Below are 23,208 nucleotides of genomic sequence, written 5' to 3' on the forward strand. Positions count from 1 at the left end.
TGGCAGCTTCTGCATGGATGCGGCCTTAGTGGCTGCAGCACAACCACTACCGTTGTCATACATACATGACATTTTACATTATAGATAAGTGACGCTTGGACAGGCCCTCTAATCGTCCTCCACAAACATCTCTAAACGCTCCGAGGCTACAGCAGCCCTGGAAGACTAAAAACAGGCATCACACTAATGCAATCTTATATTGGGAGCATGACCAGTGCAATAACTGATTCTATTAGTTCTCTTTACATTGAAATGGGAACCCGGTTATTTTATTTCTATTAAGATCTACATTTAAAGTGAATTTGATTCATTTTAATACCATGACTTTGACTCTTTGTTGTTGCTTTTACTATGAACTTTATAGGGTATTGAACCATATAACTAGATGTAACTAGTGTTATGAATATAAAGATAATGATTAAAAAGTTTGCAATGGATGACAGCAGGAGTTTTCAAAGCCTAAGGCTGGTGTCCCCTGAGAGCCGCCTGAAGACCTGAGAGGGGAGGTGCAGCAGCTTGAAAAAAAGAATGAAAAATATCGTTCTCAAACCTGCGCAGTTATGTTTCAAGGCAAAAAGAATAGCTTTTTAGTTTCTACAGTGAGTGAACATAGTCCGAGGTGACCAGAACACTTTCGGGGAGTAGGGGAGGCCACAACCATACATTGTTAAGTTCTGAGGGGAGGCTAACTGAAACAGTCATTTTCTGGGGTCAAAATATTGGTTTTCCAAACTATAAAATGTTAAATACTGTGACTCTATTGTGTTCACTCGAGTAATCTGAGGAAGATTTAACAACCGTAATGTGAACACTTTAGTGCAGAATTGGAGCTGCCAAATGCATACAATTGTATGTGAACCACTTTGACTCAAACGTAACTGTGATACAAAGGTATGATCCAAAAACAACACGTCTGATTGAAAATGCTGCATGTTTCCTGCAGACTCCCAAAGGCACAGGGAGGGCCAAAGATCCAGTCACCGAGCCATAACTTTAGCACTGAACAGACGACGACTAGTTTCCCTCACTGAGGTCCATCCCTTGAGTGTTCTCCATCAATGTTACTGGTTTCGCCAACGCTTCAGCTGCCTTCCAGCCATCTGTTCCTAACACCTCATTCCTTTTTCTCTCACCCTGTCCTCCATCATGCAATCCTTCTCTGAAGATCAAAGAAACGTGGAGTGGGTGGATGGATCCATTGGGCTCTTCATGGAGACACTTCTACCATGAGAGGGAACACACAGTCCGGTGTTGGTCCTCCAGGTGCCTCACGGTGAGACGTGTGGTCACTCTTGTGCATGTCAGCTTGTGTTCAGTTCCTCAATCACCACACTGACCACGCCGGCCTTGCTGATTGGCACATTAAAAAGCACAAATGTCCTTGTACATTTGCAGCCATAAGGATACCAGAGCATCCAACTGAATCATGTAGGAAAAAAAAGCCTTTTAACCATTGAACTGCTGACGAGAGAGTCTCAGTGTGGGGACAATGGCCGCACACCACAAGTGATGCACTTGTCGGATGTTGGTGACACACACTGAGAATAAATATGTATCAAACATTCACTGTATGCACATAGGTGGTACTCTCAAAGCATCAGCTGTGCTATGACATAACCACCTATTCCCCTGAATGTACTATACACAGGTGCATGCACATCACCATATGCAGAAGTTAATCCTTTTGCACAGTGAAAATAACAGGCATCATCAATGATGCATGGCATACATAGGCTACAATGATATGTTTAAAGAGACAGGTAGGTGCAGATGAATGACAAACATCTGCTTAAAGGAAATTATGACTGAAAGAGCTCAAAGACAATGAAATACACCCACATTGTCTGACTGAAATGCATCAATGTGTTTTGCCTGTCAAGCACCAACACACACACACACACACATGGTTCACAGAAATAAGCATGCAGCAGAGTCTATAATCTAGCCACTTTACATTTGCCGGACATTCACAAAACATCAAAATGCGAGACCCACGCATACTTGATCACGCACACTCTGAGAGACAAACGCACGCACAGAACACACACAGCAAACGCACAGCACACACACAGCACATGAATTCTGTCTTGGAAAACGACACGGCCTCTCAGTAGCATCATCTACCTCTCCCCTCTCTCCATTGTCCTCTCCTCACATCCATAGCCAGCCAATGAATGAGGAAACAGCCGCTACCTGTAAATGAACCACACGCTCCTGTTTCTGGGGCCCAGTGACGGCCACGAAGAAGAGAGGGAGAGAGAGCAATCTCTCTCTCTGCATCCCCCCATTGCCATGTCACCCCCCTCCTCTCCCTTGTGCGTTGCACTTCACCACCACCACCACCACCTCCTCCCTCCAGCGGGAGCTCAAGCAGCGAGAGAGGAGGAGAGAGAGAGTGGGAGAGGAGGAGGAGCGTGCAGGTCTGAACCCTGCATACCTCAGACAATAAGGAAAAAATAGCAGAGAGTTTGACATTGTGGAGAAATGTATTAATCTCTATGTGATAGGATAGAAGGGGTGAGTTTGCAAGTGTGGGGGGATGGGTGAAGATAACAAGATGGAGAGACAGAGTGAGTACATTTGCACGTCCTATCACTGGTGTATCACAGATTGGCTAACAGCTGATTCAAACCCTGGATTTACACACACACACACACACACACACACCTGACAACCTTCCAGCATTCTAACATTGCAGAGCTGTCATCATCAGCACACTTTCTCAGCTGCTACTATGTGGAATCGTATTTGTCATTCTCCCAAAAACAGACAACATGCACCGGATAACCTTGCTCTTTACTGAACGCCACTCCATCACCGTGTTGCTCTACCAGCAGGTAAAATGCACCACAGAGGTTGCTGTTTATTTTCACCGCACAACCACTAATTTTTTTTTAAGTGTGCGTGAATGACAGTGAAAAGTCAGTCCTGATGTGCAAGAGGCTGTAAAAGCCCAGGGTATGTTCCCCTCATTAGCCCAGGGATGCAACCAACGGCTCAGCCTGCCCATGACTCATCAGCAGCAGCATGATGTATTTACTCACAAAGACACATTCATACGCACACCAACTCCCAAGCAAAAACATGTACAGCCTAATGCCCATAAATTGCCTGCTGGAGCTAAAATTGAGTTGAAAATAACATGGCTGCCCACTGCAAAAACAAAATAATACGGCGCCAGCACTGATTCAGGAGGCACCACAAGGTCAGACATAACACAGTATGTGAAACAAGTGGCTCTGGACACACAGAGTGGCCTTCCTTGCTGGTAATACCACAGAGCTGCTTCCCACATCCACTGACACCGGTTCATTATGCTCAGGGTCATCATATGACAAAAGGCAAACACTCACATTTAAATCAACAGATCACTAGATTAGAAGTAAGCTGACTTCTTGACAAGTGGAGTCTTACCTAGGACCATCTGTGCCGTCGTAGGCGCCGACGGTGACGTTCCGGAAGAGCTTCCTCTTGGCTTTCTCGCTACGTGTCTCTGCAACAAATATGCTACATTTTTATTACATCAGTTTGCGTCATAACACCTTCCCCGTCCTTTCATGTAGAATAAGATTCGGGTGCCTTTAATTAATCTAGCATGTGGCTTCCATGCTGAGTGGTTGCACTTTCCTGGCTGCAAAAAGCCCTGTCAACATGACTATATGCAGTACATGTGTTGACATGATTCTACCCCAAGGGAGAAGTCATAATTACAACTTGTAGGATCTTTGTGCGGTACAGTTTAAGGATGCAACCCATGTACAGTTTGGTCCGCACTGTATGGGACAATCCGCCCTTACGGACTGTGGTTTTTCAATCCATTTTGCAGTGTGTGTGTGCACGCGCATGCCTGTCCAGGCTGGCGAAAAGCCATCGCCACGACATAATGTCCCATTTCCCACACTGTACATATTTCAAGTGAGGGACTATCAGGTGAAAAGGGGACAGAGTATAGGACAGGGTATACGTTGGAGAGTATAGGTGACAACATCTGCGTGGCCCCACCCTTGTGTGCTGACGATGTACGAAGGCAACCCGGCGGATCTCCTCAGTTATGTGCCTGCCGTCTGGCCCGGATGTCGAGGTGCGGTGCACCTGTTTTTGAACCCTTGACCTCCGTAAACAGACAAAGATGAGTGCATAAGATGAAAGCAGCATGCTGCCATTGTTTTATTTATTAGAGAATTGTATTTATTTCTTTTTAATAATAATAATAATAGCATTAAATAATACAGAGAGAATTTGGAGAGAAAAGAAGCTGTTCTCTTTATGCAAAAAAAAAGTACAGAAACAGGGCCGAAACCGTAGCCCAAATACAGAAGTACGGACTGTAACCGAGGGTTACCTTGTTCCCCATATAATCAAATTGAGACAATCTGATCCGGCATTTAGCACCAAATCACACATATTTAACTGTTATTTACTGATCTGAATAAAAAATGACAGGTCTCCCATGCAGCTGCATCTCTCCAAGCCACTGATGTCCGAGAGTGACAGGAAGAAAAGCTCAGACTCGCTTGGTCAGAGGTCACCTGTCATTTTGCATTTATAAGTCACTCAACCCCAAATATAAGACAACCTGTTGTTTTCAGACTTTTTTTGTAAGGAAAAAATATCTCATAGCCTTATATTCTGTACTTTATCTGCATGAAAAAAATAAGGAAGCAAAGCTAGCTTGCTAGAAAAAAATCTAAGCTGCAAGACTTGTAAGACAATAGAACACTTCTGATTTTTGATTTTATTCAACAAAAGATAGTGAACACAAATGACATTTAACTTTAAAACATTGGTGGCCTTTCACGAGACCAGAATGCCAAAACAACGGATTTTAATAGGCCTACTTTTCATTTTTGTACTTTTGTTTTGCTAAAAACGTATGAAAAACTTATTTCCAGAAGCTTTTTTGCCAAATAATATGAAGCGCTAATAAATTAAACAAATAACGTTTACTTACAGGCTATTTAGACAAAAGTGTTTCTGCATGACGACTAAATCCTGAATTATGCTTTGGCCATATCAATACGCCGGCCCTTCTGACGACGCCTTGATTGATTTGGGGCTTTTCCAGCAGGGCCGACACGTGACTTGCAATTCTCCACCAAAACAACTCTCCGTGACTAGCCATTTAGCTTCCGTTGTAGTAGTGAATAATGGCGACTGCGCCATTGTTTCTTTTGTTTTGGTAGACTTTTTGATGTTCTGCGGTCCGCGTCGCTGTTGACGCAAAGTTAAAATTTTTTGGAGGCGCATGTCGAGCTCCGCTGGAGGGTTTGGAGCATGAGGAGGCAGCCTGCGCAGCTTATACGGCCGCCCTGACGCGTTCAGCCTTTAGTCACATCATAATGATTGTGTGTAGACCAGCCAGTGACTGCATGACCACTGATTGGAAGTCTGACTAATGACAGTCCAACCAATGAAAGTCAGACCTAACAGGAAGAAGAGACCACAAAAGAAGCTTCCTGACACCATTGAGCTTAATGAAACCTAAAATTGTACATCTTACCCGATCGATTGTCCTTGCTGCCAGTGGCCACTTCCTCTACGCAGTCCGAGGGGAACCAGCCAGTGCGACCTTTCGCTGTTCCCTCCCAGTAGCCCCCCTCACCGACGCTCAACACTGCCAACAAAGAAACATATGCATGAAACTGATGCTTATTTTTGGTCTGCATTGATTTTGAGTCTCATCTCACCTTTTACTTTGTCCCCTTTGTTGAGTGACAGCTGTCTGTCTCCACTAGCAGAGTGGGCCCGAGTAGCCACGTACACCCGCCCGGGCACTGCACTGTACATCCGCTTCACTTGACCTCCTCCACTGCCTGCAGGGGCCGCCCTATGGAATGAGGTCAAGACACAAAGGATGTCTTACAAAAGCATATGTTTGCTATTGTACAACACTGCACATACAATATATTGAGGCCATGACTACTTCCTTTATTTCTGTTTCTTTATAGAATGCTCACCAGCAGCTCACTCCAATGTGACATTCTCATGGTTATAATTAGTAGGAGAACATAAGTGGGACAACTGAAGCTCACTAGAGTTTATAAATGGCCCTAAAAGGACCTGATTAGGTAGAGAACCAACCAGTCTCCAAGGGCTCCTTACCCCGGCCTGCCTCGTGGCTGCCTGTGCCTCTCCTCTGTGTCACTCTGGCCTCCTCTTCCTCGCGATGGTGAACGGGTGCGATTCCTGGGGCTGCTAGAGCTTCTCAAGCCAATGGAAGCCCTGCGGTGGCCCTGCAGAAACGCATCCATGTAGACTGACTCAGTGTATGGAAGGTATAAAGGGCCTATCATAGAACCAGAGCTGGATATATACCTGAGCTGGGTTAGGTGTTGTTGCCGCCTTGTTGGGAATGACCACAGGATCAGAGTGGGTCATGGTGTTGTCGCTGTTAGCACGCAGTAAAGGGTGGGACTGGAGGAAGGGAAGAGGCAGCGTATGGGCGCTTTCCTTTCGCTTGGGGACATATTTTGGTGATTCCAAAAAGGGCACTAAACAGGGACAGCAGAGTTTGAAGGGGCAGAGGTGAAGCAAAGAAAGACTTTCAGACCAAGCACTTTGGCTGAAAACTCACCTATATCTGAATCTTTGTGGTTTTTGATGACTTCCCCGAGTTCAAAGTGACCAGACATTACAGCCAGCTGCAAAAGACATCAAAATAATAGAGAACCTCTAAAAACAAACACAATTTCAAACTGTTTTTCTCGTAGGTTATACAGTAATGCTAATAATCGTTCCAGGGTCAAACTCTCTCCATCTTTATTAGGTGGACAGTCAATTTTGAAGTACAATTTTAACATTCTTAACTGTCATGCAAGTGTTAGAAGAACTTAACGTCATTATTATTATTTAACCTTTTATACGTACTTTATTTTTACATTATGTCTACCAAGCATAAGGCAGGCATCCCCATGGAAGTGAAAATAAACATCATAAGAAGCGGCCACCAGTATTGGCCTTGCTTTTGGTCCAAGCCGTTCAACTGTGACCTTTATCATTGAGGATAAAGGTCGTATCCATGACCATGTAAAAGCATCTTCTCCTTTGAAAGCGACAGTGATAAGTAAGCAATGTAGTGATCTTTTTAATCAGATGGAAAGGTTGCTTATGTTCTGGCTGGAAGACCAGAATCAACACTGTATCCTAGTAAGCCTTTTGTTGATTGAGAAGGTGATGCTGAATCAATACCCTCTACCTCAGCACCTTCTGCAGATTCTCCTGCCTCTTCCACTTCCTCCTCCCAATAAACCACAAGGATAAAAGTGAGTTGTTCTCTTTTTATTACTATTACTACTATTGAGGGAAAGGCTTCTTGAGACGTCATCTGTACTTCTGTGAAGAATGTGTCGGACGTTTCACTCCTCATCCGAAGAGCTTCATCAGCGAACTAATAAGTGCTGGTAGCCTAGGCCTTAAATACAGTAAGAGTGGGCGGAATTGGTGTGCCAACACCCTCCTCCTATTGGTTCCTTACACTAAGCCTGGGCGGAGTAGTGGTCTAATCCTCTCCTGCCATTAGCACCTCCGATCAAAGGGAAGTGTAGCTCCCTGTAGTTGGGTATGAACGACTCTGATACTGGCTCCTTAGCATCTATTGTTCTGGCTTAGCCCTGGCTTCACCTCATTTGCATGACTAATTACTACTATTATTACTATTTTTTATTGGTTTCTTAGAATGATCAACTATTAAACAATTAAATTTGGAGGAGTCTGATTCCACTATCAATCTCATCACCGAATCATATGACAATGTCATATGATCAAGATTTTACCATCCTGACGACATCGGCGTCTACATCCCAGCCCATGGCTGCGTAGAATGTCTTTGTTTTGTTTTGTTATACAAATTCAGCCTAATTTGTGTTAATACAGAACTGAAAATGAAATGTGTGTTTAACTTTAAACAGAAGACCATAAAAAGGAGCTGAGGTGAGGACGAATGCCAACATCGACGGACTCATTGGCTCATAATGGTTACTAAAAAAATCATCCAAACTGTGGAAGTATTTTGAAGGTTTAAGATTTAAGGTCGAAGATGACTCCAGAAAGGGAAGTGCAACTCGTGTCAGCAGCTTCTTACATATCACATGACAACAACCAACATGGTGCATTATTTAAAACGGTTTAGGCTATTATGCCAACTTAATTTTATATCCCAACTGTGAATTTTAATCCAATAAATTAGGCTGCTAACTGAGAGTTTTGGAGAGGTGCTGTTTTCAAGCCATGTTGTTCCTCGTTTTCTGATGTGTGATATGCCCACTTGCCGACAGCGATTGTGTTTCAGTTTTGTTCATCTTGCTTTCTGTGTCACTAAATAAATTAAGGTACCGTTGGTGCACACCTACCATGTTCATTTGTTTATCTGAGTGTTTTAGCCTTTTTCTTTGAAGTGGAAAAAGTGGCAAATGAGATCTGTTTATATGTAGGGACCCCCATTAGCAATGTTTAACCATTAGTCAGCTATGGACAAAATCGAACGAATCAGCTCCAACTATGACAATCCTTAGTCGAAGACACCCCTAATTTTGTGTTTTATTATTGTGTTATTATTAGTGTTTTATTACTGTATATGTCCTTCCTGTGTTCTGTGTACAGTGTGACTGACTTAGAAGGTTCAATTTAGGTATAGATTGAACTTACATCAAAACTTACATAATTGTCTACGAACACAACTCGTACTTATCCCAAGGACCACCCCTAGTGTTTTGGGGTTTTTGTATTTTTTTTTTGCTATAGTACTATAGACACCAACTACCAGCTACAAATGCCTTGTATGTTATTGACATACTTGGCAAACAAAGATGATTTAGATTCTGGTTTAAAAACAATAAGAAGGCACATTGAGAAGGCCTCATATTAAACATTCTACACAAGTGTAAAAAGAAGTTAACCAAAGTCATTAGTATACGACTTAACAACACTTGACATTAACTGATATTATAGAGCTTCCATTGTCAAGGAAAGCTCGTTGTTACCTGAAAAGGGGTCTGACCATGTTTGTTCTTTGCTTCCTTGTTTGCTCCCCTGTACAAAAGAACACGGACACAGCTTTCCTGATAGAGAAGGACAGTGATCAGTCATCAGCATTTTCCCATAATAAGATGGTGAAATGGGGGATTAGTTCTACTTGCTTTGTTGTACAGGGCACAAATGTGAAGCGCAGTATTCCCTGAGGCATTCTGAGAGGAGGCGTCTGCCCCATAAAACAGCAGATGCTCCAAGTGTTGGGTAAAGCCATTCTGGCAAGCCTTTCAAAGTCAAAACAGTAACACAAATGATGTTAAGTTAAACAGGATGGGGTAAAATAAATCAATAAGGGGATACTGTGAACGAAAAACCTGCTATTTTCCTGACCACGAAGCAGAGCAAAACCAAAATAAAATACCATGACAACAAGCTTGCAGTACGCATTCACCAGAGTGGCGCACAAAGTCAGCACTGCACTTGCATCATTCTGCACACACAACACGAGGTCACTTCTACGTATGAGCTGGAATTAGCACAAGATGAGTCACGTCTGAACAAGTATTGAGATGGATTTAGCCACATATTATCAATTGTTTGAGCCTTGAAGGCTGCTGGGGATGATGACAAGATGCTCTGAGAAGTACCTTATGTATTTCTTCCATTCCAAATTCCTCTTCATCTCTGTGCTATGGAGAGGAAGGAGAGAGAATGGAAAGATGAGGCTGGGAGAAGATAATGTTGATGATGAGGAGGAGTAACTGTGATGTTTGAAGTGGACATACGCGTAAAATGACAGGAACCTGAACACACATGCAAAATATCAATAGACGACTTCCCCTTTAAACTATTCAGGAAAGTGTCCAGATGGAGAGTACCTGATGAGACTCATCCCAGCCATTCTCATCCCTCGTCCCCAACTTGGCCCTGTAGTAAAGCAGAGTCTCACAGCAGGAGGTGTCACCCCCTGTCAGGACTGTGTGGTACAGCGGGGTCAGGCCACAGCGGTCTTTGTAGTTTGGAGAGCTTCCCAATGATAAGAGAGCCTGGCAGGAACATGCAATACAAAGATGTCCTAATGTCCAAATGTGACAAAGTGCGCTCTTATTTTGAAGGCCGGAATGTGTTGTGTGTGTGTTGAGAATGGCTATTGATGGTTGATACGTGTTGGGTGCGAGAATAAACGCGCCTCTCGTCTTTTTTCACTCAGGACCTGCACATCGTCAGTGGGCATTGTTAAATGGTCCTTACATTAAAGCAGTAAAACACAACACAGTGAAAATATACTCATACAGCCTGAGTCACGCACACACACAACTGCACCTAGCTAAACTAAGCGAACCCCTCTAGCTTCCATTAACGCTCCGTAAAAAAGGGGTTTCCAAGGTTTTTTTGCTACCATTTTGACATGTTTAGTTGTGTTTGTCCGGTCCCTATTATAAGCAACCAGAGCGGTCCGGGCACAGTGAGAGGGAACTACGGCTGTAGCTACGGAGCCGAATGTCCAACGTCCAACGTCCAACGTGAAACATGAAACTAACTTCACCACGGTACACCGCGGACATGTCTGCATGGTGGTGTTCGTTTTCTTCTTCTTGCGGGTGGCAGGAGTCGAGTGGCAACCAGCTTTGAGGCGCTTTACTGCCCCTACCATGTTGGAGTGTGGCTCAGAGTTACGAACGTGATACGGCAACCGGATCAGCCCGATCTCGTGGCGGAAGCTGATATTACAGCGGATCGGCAGCCGATCCCGATCCTGAAGATCAGATCGGGACTTCCCTAGTTTGTATAGCTCCACTGAAAATGAGTCAACACACAGCAATTACTGTCTAAATAACTGACAACACAAATGAGTACCGGGATCATTTTGTCAAGCATGGTGGTAGTAGTGTCATGCTCTGGGGCTGACTGAGGCAGGGTTGCAGTTCACAGAGAGAAACATGAATCCCAACATGTACTGTGACATTGTGAAGCAGAGCATGAGCTCCCTAGCGCAAGGTGTCTAACATCCACCAGCTCCACCAGTGATGTCATCATGGAGGTGTAGAAGAGGATTCCAGCAACAACCTGTGCAGCTCTAGTTAATTCCATTCTCAGGATGATTAAGGCAGTGCTAGGTAACAATGGTGCTCACACTAAATATTGACACTTTGGACACAATTTGGACATGTTCACTGGGAGTTGCACTCATCTGTGTCGCCATCTATTTAGACAATAATGGCTGTGTGTTGACTTATATTTAGTGGATAGTATATCTACTGTTAACCTTCATTTCTATAGTACTGTCTCTGTGAAGATATGAGGAAACAGTTGCTGAAATGTTGTTTGTGATTCTTGTAGTGATGTAACTTACCATCAGCCCCGTATGATTGTGAACCCTGACAGCTTTGTGCACTGCAGTCAGGCCATCTCTGCTTCTGAAGTCAAAATGAGCTCCGCCCTGAACCAGAGCCCTGATGCCTTCCACTGGCAGGCCTGACTGTGCAGCCACAGTCAGGGGGGTCTCTATCCCACAGGGGGCAGGTAGAAAATATAAGTTTAAAAGAGAGATAAAGACTTTACAGTCACGTAATGTTTACTATTACAATGTGGCCAGCTCACCTCCACTCTCCAGGTCATGAAAGTTTGGATCAAGACCTTTATCGAGGACTTTAACCATTTTCTCCAGTGCTCCAGTCTGTACATAATCCATGAACTTCTTCAGACTCGCCTGAGAAGTTGTAGTGAATGTGAGTGGACTTGTGAGTTGCTTTGTAGACAAAATGAATAACTATGGAATAATCTAATTACTTTAGTGCTGAGCTTGGAAAGAGCCTTTTCATCCAGAGTTGTCTGCTTATACACTCTTGTTTTGTATCTAAACTGTGAAGAAGAAAAGATGGGTTTAAAGTGTATTTAAAGGGAAAAAAATAAACTTGGGATGCTACAGTTTTACTGACTATTAAGCACATCAAAATAGTGATGATGTCACTGGATTCATTCAGCACATCAGATAAGCAAAACTTTTCATTTGCACAACTGAATGCCAAAATATACAAACTGCTCCAAATGGCCTTTTTGGAACTCAAAGTGAATGACTGGCAATAAAATAGAGGTTTAGACTACAGGAGGCTTTGTGTACTCACGTCAGCCTCCACCATCCACATTGCCCATGTTTAAAATAAGAAGAATTAAGGTTGGGAACTGAAAAAGAAAAGAACTACAGTATTCCTCAGTAATGCAGCTTTGAACCATAATTAAATTGTCTATGTTTGGCTACTAAGGGCCAAACAAATCACACATTGCAATTTTAAGTAAAATAAAGTATGGATTGTTATGCTATAACATTGAAAATATGTGATAGTAAGCATTCAAGTAGCTACTGCACATTTGTCCTTCACACGAGCCTGGCCCACGTACACCAAAACTATTTTCTAAAATTGTATATAGTCTGTGGGAGGTATCATTACATATAAATGACATAAACTGCTTGTATGGCAAGCCACTTCGGTGATGTGGAACCCTAAAAATGTGTCAGTCAGCAGTGCTCTGCTCTACCGCAGCTTCCCCAGCAGAGGGCAGTGTGAGATCATTGTGGCATCCCAGCATGCATACGCAACACTTCTTTCATCCAACATAAACTAATGAAAAAGCATTTTAGTATTGTTTTCGTCCCAGTGGATTTGCTATTCATTTTAAAGTGAAAGTCCATCAAAACTGTTGTATAGGGAATATGAGTAGTTAGTAAGAAATACTTGAAATGTAAATATTCTAATGAAACTAGTTTACTTTTCATGTGGGATAATGTCTCCTGGTTGATGGACAGGGATATTTGTTTCATACCTCCAAGTAAGGCACCCCTTTCTCAAAAGACTGTGAGTATTCCTTCATGGTTCTCTCCTCGTCCAAGAACTTGGCGTCCCGTCCCTCTGCTGCCGGCTGGAAGAGGCCGTAGTTGTACACGTCCCACAAGGTCTCACTGAGGGAGCAGATGATCTGCTGCTTGGCGTTCCACACCGTACAGTCCTGGTCGAACTGGAGACACCTCTGACAGAGAGGTGAAAGGTCAGTGATGTAGCTTTTCTACATTCTAATATGTTTCTAAATGCTTGTTGCATGTTCTCCCTGTGCGTCCATGGGTGTTACACGGGTACTCACGTTTTCTCCCACATTCCAAAAACATGTATGTTAGGTAAATTGGAGACTCTTAATTGTCCATAAGTGTGAATGGTTGTTTATCTATACGTAGGTGCCCTGTGATTGGCTGGTGACCAGTCCAGAGTGTCCTCCGCCTATCTCCCAAAGTCAGCTGGAATAGGCTCCAGCTCACCCGCTGTGACCCCAATGAGGAACACATTGAAATATGAATGGCTTACCTTGCCTACCTTACCTTTCAATAATGTATGATCTGCTACAGTACTGTATACTGTATATTCATGGAATACAGTAAGAATATATAGCAGGGTACAAATATGTGCCTTATTTTCTCAGATGACATATTGTGTGCAACAATCCACTCATGCAGTGCAGATGAGACCCATTGGCCACAAAAGCACCTTGGAAATATGTGCATGAATGCATTTTGGGATTTTACAGTCATTTGTGTGCAGCCATTTTCCACACAACATTACATTACATTAAGCCGCAGAGTAGTGCTGACCAGGTTCTAAGAACACAGCGTGGAGGTGTAAACGAGATGTATCCATGCGTATTATTCCATTTCGGGGGAGCTGCAAGTAAAACTGCACAGCTCAGCACATTTCATGTTCATCCCCTTTATCCCCTTTCCACTCTTACCCATGAGAAGCCCCCCCCCATTGCTTGCACTGTTAGTTTCTGATAGGGCCAACTAACTCTATTGGCATGGCAACCAGTTCATTAGAGGAGGCAGGCCCCGTTGCCGTAGCGATATGTCTGCAGTCCCTAGGAGGTAGAGCACATGACGAAGGCGTAAGAGCGAGTCTACTGTATACAGTATGTATTCTATAGGTTTGTCCTGGGGTGTGCATTATGTCATACAGGATTGAGTGGTCACATCCATTGACAGCAGATGATCATATTGCAAACTATGCACTTTCAATGTGGGGTATTCTGTCCCCACCCACTACAACACTCTTCCATCACGGTCATATTCCAGGGGCTGAGGTGTGTTTATCAATGGTGTACAGAGTATTCTGTACCCAGACCCCAGGGCACATAAGATTAGCCTCATATTGCTTCGTCTTCTTCCCCTCCCCAAACTCATTAAAAGCCAATTAGCAATTACTGTTGCATTGAGGGCAGATTAGCTGACATGTAGAACAGCCAGTGAGCATAAGGGAGATAAAAAATGAGTAAAGATGATAGAGGGGAGGGGTTACATACACAGGAGCACTGTTTCTCACCAAGTTATGTTGTGTGTGGGCTGTCAATTCTCACCTGCCGCCTCCACATAAGCTAGAGCTGCATCAAGTGTGAATTGGAGCCAAGTTTGGTTTATAAAAACATCATACGACCATGTCTGACCCGGACCTTACACGTTGACTGAACATGTCTGTGATGAAGTCAAGCTCACTGTTTTCTCTGTTTTCTCACTCATCCTTTTGGGAGTCATCACCCGTTGGAATGACACCACTGTGAAATGACTTGTGTTTGAAAAACTATGGGGTTGGGCTGGTGGTGTCTGCTTGCTTCCAGCAAAGCTTGTAGTCAGGAACTGATTCAAAATGAGAACATAAGGTCTGGGTCAGAAAGGCTGTGGTGCATGAAATAAGCTGCATTTCGTTTGAAATGTCCAGACCTATTGTTCAAGACGTTTAACAGGATCTAGTAAGACTCACATTTCGGGAATCATTTTGTTACAGTATATCCTCTCAAGGGACCATACTATATACAGTAAACTTGGATATACTTTAGAGTAGTCAGTGTACAACTTGTATAGCAGTATATATTATTGTCTAAATAGCTGGCAACACAAGTAAGTGCCAAGATAATGTCTTGCTTTGTAGTACTGTAGTATCACAGTCTGGGCCTGCACGAATGCTGTCAGCATTGGAGAGGTGCGGTTCATTGAGGGGAACAGGAATTCCAACATGTACTGTGACATTGTAAAGCAGTGCATGATACCCTCTCTTGCGAAACTGGGCATCTCTGGTGAATTACGGCAGTGCTTAATAAAGATGGCTGTGTGTTGACTTATTTTCTGCTTTACACTGACGTTGCATTCAAGTTTCATTTCTACAGTATTATCCCTTGAGAAACTACTGTATATAAAAGCGTCGCTGAAATAATAATAATAATAATAGATTTAATGTATCAGCGCCTTTCTAAAATCCCAAGGACACTGCACATGATACAGATAAACTTTGACATCAGTGACTCGAGACTTGGCTCGGAACTTTAGTCTGATGACTTCTAAGACTTGAGGTTTTCAGTGAGTGTGCTGAGTAAAATGTTTCCACATTCAAAGTATTCAACTAACGAGACCATTATGTCATTTCAAGCAAGTTTCCTGATTTTTCCACAGAATCTGCAACATTGCTGGGTTTCAACCATGTGACCTAGAGGCAGTTCGCGTCACTTCTGGTAAGCAGGCGGGGGGCAAACACAAGCTACGGGCACACAAAGACATTCAGTATGCTTGTGCAATATTTTGGCGATTAAAGCAAATAAGAGTGCATGTCTTTGAAATTATTTGCTCCAATTGTGCGAGTGCGCATGGTGTGATGCATGAAGATATAAAATACTTGAAAACAAGACGATCAAAAAGCAGTGAAGGCTTATCATACATACATTATCGTTTGTGTCCTTCACTGTTTCGCTGCAGTGTTTGCACTGTTCTGGAGTTCAGGAGAACCCGGCTGGAGAGGGGCCAGGGACGGTGAGGCTGGTCTAGGTCTAGGTCTACGTGGAGGCAACATGATTGCTTCACAAATTCCAATAGTTATTGAAGACTTTCCCCGTCTTTTATATGCTACTTTTCCATTTAGTTTTCTTGCAACAGAGAAGGATTTGTAATGTTGGCGGTATATTTACAGTGTTGAATAATCGGGCACTTATACAGTTGGAGCATTTCGATAAATGTATGAGGAAATGATGAATCTATAGTTTTCTGTTATGAGGCAATTATTTCTGCATTTCACATTTTCAAGTTGCAACGATGTTTTCACTTTTATTTTTAGCATACTTTGTGCTTGTTGTTGCTCACTGGAGCATGTCGATACTCGCCTAGACTCGACGAGAGCAGCAGGGTTAGTAAACGCTGAGAAAGTTGGCTTCTCTGTGTTTATTGCTTGCTTTCTGAACTTTTTTCCCGTTATGATGGACTATCTTAGTAATAGCGTTTTCCGAAATACAAATTTGATCGGTTTCCACACACGAGAACGCCGCATATACGCGGTATTTTTGCGAGTAACGAATACGCTTATTTGCCCCCATCATTCTGAGGCAGGGCCAACAGCAACCGGATGTGACGTCACATGAAAGCCAGCAATTGAATGCATTTATTGCCCTCCAATCAAGTTTAAGGAGGGTGTAGCTTACAGTTGTGTGAGCGCCAGACTTCTGGAGAGTGGCAGTGATTAACACTGGGAAGTGTCAACATGCTACCAAGGATCTTTTTAAAATGTATTTAGTTATTCAATTATGAGGTCATGGCATTTTATTTGGTAAACACTTATCAGTGCTTATGACTAGGGATGTCCCGATCCAATCTTTACGATCGGGATCGGGATAATACTGGCTTCCACCACTAGATCGGGCCGATCTGGTTGCCGTGTAACTTTCATAATTGCCACAGTCCAACATGGTAAGTGCAGTAATGCGCCTCAAAGCTGGTTGCCCCTCGACTTGCGTCAGCCACAAGAAGAAGAAAAACACCACAGTCCAGACATGTCCGCGGTGTACCGTGGTGAAGTTAGTTTCACTTTGGACCTTGGACTTTCAGCTCCGGAGCTCCTCTGTTATGGAGGGTGAATGGAAGCTACCGGGGTTAACTTAGTTTAGCAGTGCAGCTGTATATGTGTGTGTGTGTGTGTGTGTGTGTGTGTGTGTGTGCGACTCAGGCTGGATGAGTATATTTTCACCGTGTTGTGTTTGACTGCAATATGTGCTGAGGTTGACATCCCATTAGAAAAGTCAGCTAAGCTACATCCATTTCTCAATTACTGGACAAAATGGGCCAATGATGTACTGCATCAATAAATGTACTATTTTTGCATTTCATTCACCGACATTTTATTCACTAACTCAAATAGTACACACTCTATGCTGGTAAAATAAGTGGAAAAGGTAAGTGAGAAAAGGTACTGAGTTCTAAAACATTTTAATGGAAAAAAACTGAATTTGGAAAAAAAAAAAAAAGTCATATTTCTAAATCACACCACAAATTGATCTATAACCATGTCAAATGATTAGTCCTACCCTAAAAGTATTTTGCACATCCTTTTTTTCCCAATTTTATCTTTTAATGGATGGACTTTTATTGGATTAGGGACCTGACTCACAGAGGTTTGTTACAAAAGCCAAACAATATTGTTGGTCATGCTGTGTAATAAAAATTCAGCAAGACTTTGGTTGCATAGTTTTTACTGCTTTGAAGAGCTATTTTCATAACCATATTCAATTCCACAAATTCATGTTTGTAACAAAACCTTTTATTTATTTATTTATTTATTTATTTATTTTAGAGGATGGTACCGGATCGGATCGGCAAGACTATCCCTACTTATGACACGATAGGACTCAAAATGTTCAAGCCTATGACTTTGAACTTGAGTCGACCTGTCTTGTGTTGCCTTGGAATTGTATGCCATTACTTGTGACTAGATCAAGAATTGGTAATAAAGACTTGAGACTTACTTGAGACTTGCAAAACACTGACTTCCGCCCCCCTTCTGGCATTTAGTATAATACAACTTATAATGAAGGCTCAAATAACATTGTGTTTTAAGAGAAACTAGGCACCTACTGTTTGTTTGATGTCAGGAATTCCAATGCGGAACACAATTATGGACAGGAACGTGTCCTCCAGCGGGGCCATGGTGGTCATGCTGCGCTCCATCAGAGCTCTTCTCTTTTGCGATGCATTCAAGCCTGTGTGATGCTGATTGGCCACGATGACATGATGCTGTGTCTTATTGGCTGTTTGATGATGTGGGTGGCTTGAGGTGACTTGATTGGACGTGTAAGCGACCCCACGGTTGCCCGGGTGTCCCGACCTCACTGGCCGGTCTGCTCTCTGCCTACCGACCACAATGGCTGCTGGTTTGGCCACTTCGAGAACTTTTCCTTCCCAGGACTGTCTTCCTGCCCTCATCTCCTTCTCTAGCAGACCGTCTAACTCTCCATTTTCGATGTCACGTCCACCTTCCCCTTTTCTGGTTTCTCTGACCAGGTCCTCTTCCTCCTCCTCATCCTCCCCATCTTTGTCATCCTGACCGGGATAAAAGTGCTTGTTATTTCCCAGCATCATTTGTGGTGCAGGGGTCACTGCAGAGAGGGCTGAGTGACATAGCTGTCATGGAGACAAAACATGGCTATCCCAAGAGAATGGCTTCATCCTTTGAAACATGCTGTGGGGAACAGGCAGAGAAGTCAGTCAGATTGAGTCAGTTCACTCCAACAGTCCATGATGGTGTGAACCTGCTAAAATCCGAGTGTATGGAACACACAACATGCTTAGAAAAGAGCACGAGGGCCACACTGATTAGCGAAGAAAAGACAATTACCGTAAATTCTGGTGTATAAGCCACACCCACTAAATTTAGAGGAAAAAACAGATTTGTACATATATAAGCCGCACCGGTGTATAAGCCGCACATGTCCATGTCATAAAATGCCATAAAATGCCAACAGTCTGACTCACGGTGTCATCTTACAAAGAACACTAAACTCATCACACGGCAACGTAACACTCAAAAGGCATACCTAATAAATATAGAAACATGTACCAATATGAGTTAAAAACATTTTAAAGTTTTCCCATAATGCATTTTGAGTATTTCATTGGAGGACAAGCAGCATAGAATTACTGGTCAAAATGGGCCATAGGTGCTGTAGTGCTGCCTCTCTCCACCAGAGGGAGCCAGAGGAGCCCGGAGACCAGAGCCCGGAGATAGGCTGAATTCATTGCAATGCCCCAAGGAATGTGTTGCTCAGATGCAATGGCCAAACCTACATGGCCCTGTGTGAAAAAGTGACAGGGTGTCCCCCTGTTAAAACATAACTTAAATGAGATTAATTGAGATCAGTCTGGAACAGGCTATAAAGCCATTTCTAAATCTTTGGGACTCCAGCAAACCACAGTGAGAGCCATTAACCACAAATGGCAAAAACATGGAACAGTGGTGAACCTTCCCAGAAGTGGCTGGCCAACAAAAATTATCCCAAGAGCACAGCAACGACTCATCCAAGAGGTCCCAAAAGACCCCACAACAACGGCCTGCATGACAGAAAAAAAAAGAAATCAGGAAGGGGGCAAACATTTTTTCACACCACTGTATATATTTAAATGTATTTTGAGATCTTGAGACAACCCATTCTTGTAATGCTAGTAGTATGAATGCGTAATGTTTGAAAAATAACGCTGTAATGTTATGAGAAAGCTTAAAAGATTTCATTTTAAATAGCTGTCAAAACTCCCACACAATGTAATTGTGTAAAATTACATCAAACATTAGCATAACATTAACATTGAAGCTGATTCTTTTCTTTTCAGTGTGGTCCTAATCCTGCTTTGTACTATCCTGGTTACAGACAGGTGTCATGTTAGAGAGAAAAAAATGAATAGCAAACAATCCACATGTGGGAATGAGCACAGAGCTGGTCCACTTTTTTCCCATTTAGCCGCTGGGAAAGGTTGGGGAATAGCAGGCTGATGATAGACAGGCTAAATATATAGAAACTGTGAAAGAGCATCACAGGATCTTTGCAGACTACAGTGAGTGAGATGTGCAATTTAGCTTCGCAATCTATGAGGTCAAGCTCTTAAAGAAAAACCTTTTTGGGGGGGAATTTTGCCCATTATCCACAATGATTATGTGAAACAGGACCACACGTCTTTCTCTTTTCTGTGCGTTCAGAAGAGAGAAAAACAGCTAAAAACAGCAAGCATGTGGGAGCTAACAATGCATGTAACGGGAAACACATATTTTGAGTATAAAGCCCTAAAAAACACCCTCCAAAAATGCCAACAGGTCTCTATAGCTTGGTTTATATACAAGTCAGTTATGTAAATATAAGATTGTAGTAGCTAACACGAATAACTATTTTTCTTTCTATGCTGCTGTTGTTTAGGGAAGTAGCGCTAGTTCCTATCTATAGGCTAAGTGAAATCAGTGCACCCAGGAAAGAATTTACGGTAAAGTTTTTAAAATGATCAAAACACGGTAAAATACTGTAAGTATTACATATTATCGTGAATGTACCTGTTACTGCATGATCACAACATGTACAGTATATAAAACCATAAAATGTTGTTGGAGGTTTTTTTAGAGGGCTTTATAGTCAAAATAGGTGTGTCCCATGATGTGCATTGTTAGCTCTCTCATGCTAGCTGTTTTTCTCTCTTTAGAACGCACAGAAAAGGGACAGTGTGCTCATGTTTCACATAAGGATTGTGGATGATGGGCAAAATTCCTTGAAAGTAGGCTGCGATAACAAAGCTAACGCATGTTTGTGCCACAGAAACAACCACTGACTGAGGGTTTGAGCAACAATTTCACATATTGTAAAAGACGCCCTAGGCTTCCCCTGATTTTCATGTGGATGTTGGGAATTCTCATGAGCAAGGCGGGCAATATGTTGTCTAAGAAAGGCTTATGGCTACAATTTTGCTGTAAGACCACTTAATAGGGCTTCTGCTATGACATACTGGTGCCTCCATATGTTTTCTTCTGCTTTCCTGGCTAAAGGGGTTTTGCAAATCGCAGCTAGCAGCTGCTTGCCTGCTGCCATTTTGAAGCCGGGCAACGCAACCTGATTGACAGATGGAGTTCAATAAAATATCCCATGACACAATGGGGGGGTGCAACTACAATTAGGACACAGTCATCCAATCAGTGGCATGCTGCAAATTGTGGCATTTGGCGTAAATAACAATAATGATGTCATCATGTGCAAACAATAGCATTGCAGTGCTCCTGTTCTCCTGTATGTCATGTCCGAAAAGGAGAAGGAAGAAACAGAGCTTATTGAATTCAACCCCTTCTCCAACCCTCAGCAATGACTCATAGTATATATATTTTTTTAAATGACACATTGCATTATGATGTTTTTTAGTAGTATTAGGCAAATTGTCTTGAAAATATATGACTTCAATTTTAATTGCAGCTTTATTGATAACAATATTAAAATAATATAAAATGTGATATTTTGACTAGGTTTTTCTTCAAATCGGTACTTTACTCTAATAATTTCAACTCTGTTATATTATTTTACACATGTATCAGCCCTAACACTTGGGATACCTACATAACCTAATGTGTATGTGTACCTAAAGTTGTGTCTCTTAAGATTTAGAGCCCATGTAAATCACATAATACACATAACATGCAACAAATTCTCACAGATATGAGAGATATGTTTTATGCTATACAGGTATGGAAGACAGTGTATATGCCTCATTGCACAAAAAGAAGACTGCAGATTGCACATTTTATCTGCAAGGGAGTGACGGATGCCTTGGAGGCAGAAAGACTGACCTTAGTGGATTTCCCTAGATGCCTGGAAAGTGACAAGATGAGCCACTTCCACACACACGTACAGTCCATACGTGAGAGCAAATCACATCAAGTAGACTACATACAGTAAATGAATGAGAAAGAATCTAAACAAACAAGCATGTGGTTAAAATAGATGAAACTTCAACTACTAAAATATTGGCTCAGTCTTCAAATATACATTTCATTTCACGCTGAATGATTCTTTAATCACAAAGTGCCATGCCATGATGCTTGTTAGCACTCATAGGGTTTTCAGAGATGAACACAATCAGTCAAGTGCACCATGAGGGAGAAGAAGAGATGGTTGATTTATGAACAAATTCTCATCCAATATTGAACTACATCAAGCTTTTCACACAGAGCAAGATAAGGGACTAAAAAAATTTTTTAAAAAAAGGATGAGCTGAGAGGAGCAAACTAATTGGTGTGTAAAAGTGAGAGGCGGAGTAGTCGTGAGAGGAAGAGGGAGGGGTATAGTGTGCATAAAGCAGAGTAAACATTTTGGGAGATGAAGGACAACAGAGATCCAGGATGAGTGAGAAATGCAACATAACGTAAATGCAAAAACGACACTGATACATTTCTCTCAATAAACATACAAATTTGTTGTGGTAATGCGTGTACGCAAAAGTTAGGCACTTGGCACACAATTTGTGTGCATTGGCACAAAATGCCATACACCCGCACGACTTATTTACACTTAAATTCTGTTTTAGTCTAGTGCAGAGGTGTTGAAAGTGTGGCCGGGGGCCATTTACAGCCCGCGACTGCTTTTTTATTGCCCCTCGGCACATTCTGAAAATACAATTAACAATAAAATTTAAAATACAACAGCAAACATGGGGGGAAAAAAGCAGTAATTTTAAAAAAGTTGTAATATAAGTTGTAATATAAGAATATATATAAGATAAAAAGAAAAAAAGATATAAGATATAAGAAAAAAAACAACAATTAGAAATTTTAGGAAAATTAGGTTGGGTAAATGCTACAATGTTATGATAATAAAGTCAGAATATTATATATACATATACATATACATATTATGTATATGTATATTATATATACATATACATATATACATACACATTATATTAAATATTTTGTTTGGGTTGGTTTAAAAAAAAAATGTAAAAGCGGCCCTCGCATCTTTTGATTTTTTCGTTTGCGGCCCTTAGTGGAAATAGTGTGGACACCCCTGGTCCAGCATTTGTAAAGCAGCATTTCCAGCATTTGTAAAGCAGACGTGGCACTATTTGGTGTGGCTTTGTCCCGTGTGACACCACGCTATAGCAAACATCACTCTTTTGCAAGATGTTGAACTCCAGAGAAGAAGCTCTCATTGCAGAAAAGAAAAGGTGTCCATATTATCTCATGGCTGCAGTACTATTTTGGAGGGGATGGGGGAGAAAAATCCCACTCCTCACTCTCTACACATTGCAGTGTGTAAAATCTATCAAAAAGTGACACACTTTGATACACACTGCCCGGCATTGTTAGCAAATAGGTTGTTGCAATGTTCATTATTAGTTCACGCAAGTGGCAGGAAGATTATTTGTGCCAT

The 23,208-nt window shown here is 42.2% G+C and overlaps 2 protein-coding genes across 3 annotated transcripts in view; one reads left to right on the plus strand and one right to left on the minus strand.

The window, feature by feature from the left end:
• Window positions 1–23,208, plus strand: part of LOC129168418 (cytochrome c oxidase subunit 6B1) — a 210,160-nt gene that overhangs the window by 77,417 nt on the left and 109,535 nt on the right. The window lies entirely within an intron of this gene.
• Window positions 1–23,208, minus strand: part of LOC129168268 (SH3 and multiple ankyrin repeat domains protein 1-like) — a 49,737-nt gene that overhangs the window by 13,064 nt on the left and 13,465 nt on the right. Inside the window, exons 2-16 of one of the 2 annotated variants that reach the window (XM_054753354.1) lie at window positions 17,894–18,497; window positions 12,790–12,993; window positions 11,758–11,829; window positions 11,569–11,677; window positions 11,321–11,472; window positions 9,846–10,013; window positions 9,615–9,656; window positions 9,135–9,251; window positions 8,979–9,056; window positions 6,575–6,641; window positions 6,316–6,491; window positions 6,103–6,233; window positions 5,688–5,827; window positions 5,501–5,614; window positions 3,415–3,493 (exon numbers count right to left, since the gene is read on the minus strand). In XM_054753354.1, coding sequence (XP_054609329.1) covers window positions 3,415–3,493; window positions 5,501–5,614; window positions 5,688–5,827; window positions 6,103–6,233; window positions 6,316–6,491; window positions 6,575–6,641; window positions 8,979–9,056; window positions 9,135–9,251; window positions 9,615–9,656; window positions 9,846–10,013; window positions 11,321–11,472; window positions 11,569–11,677; window positions 11,758–11,829; window positions 12,790–12,993; window positions 17,894–18,397 — 2,153 coding nt within the window. In that variant the 5' untranslated portion in view covers window positions 18,398–18,497. The remainder of the gene's footprint in view (window positions 1–3,414; window positions 3,494–5,500; window positions 5,615–5,687; window positions 5,828–6,102; window positions 6,234–6,315; window positions 6,492–6,574; window positions 6,642–8,978; window positions 9,057–9,134; window positions 9,252–9,614; window positions 9,657–9,845; window positions 10,014–11,320; window positions 11,473–11,568; window positions 11,678–11,757; window positions 11,830–12,789; window positions 12,994–17,893; window positions 18,498–23,208) is intronic. The other variant, XM_054753362.1, reaches the window with a different exon arrangement.

The sequence above is a fragment of the Dunckerocampus dactyliophorus genome, chromosome 2 (assembly GCF_027744805.1).
Source record: "Dunckerocampus dactyliophorus isolate RoL2022-P2 chromosome 2, RoL_Ddac_1.1, whole genome shotgun sequence".
Lineage (NCBI taxonomy): Eukaryota > Metazoa > Chordata > Actinopteri > Syngnathiformes > Syngnathidae > Dunckerocampus > Dunckerocampus dactyliophorus.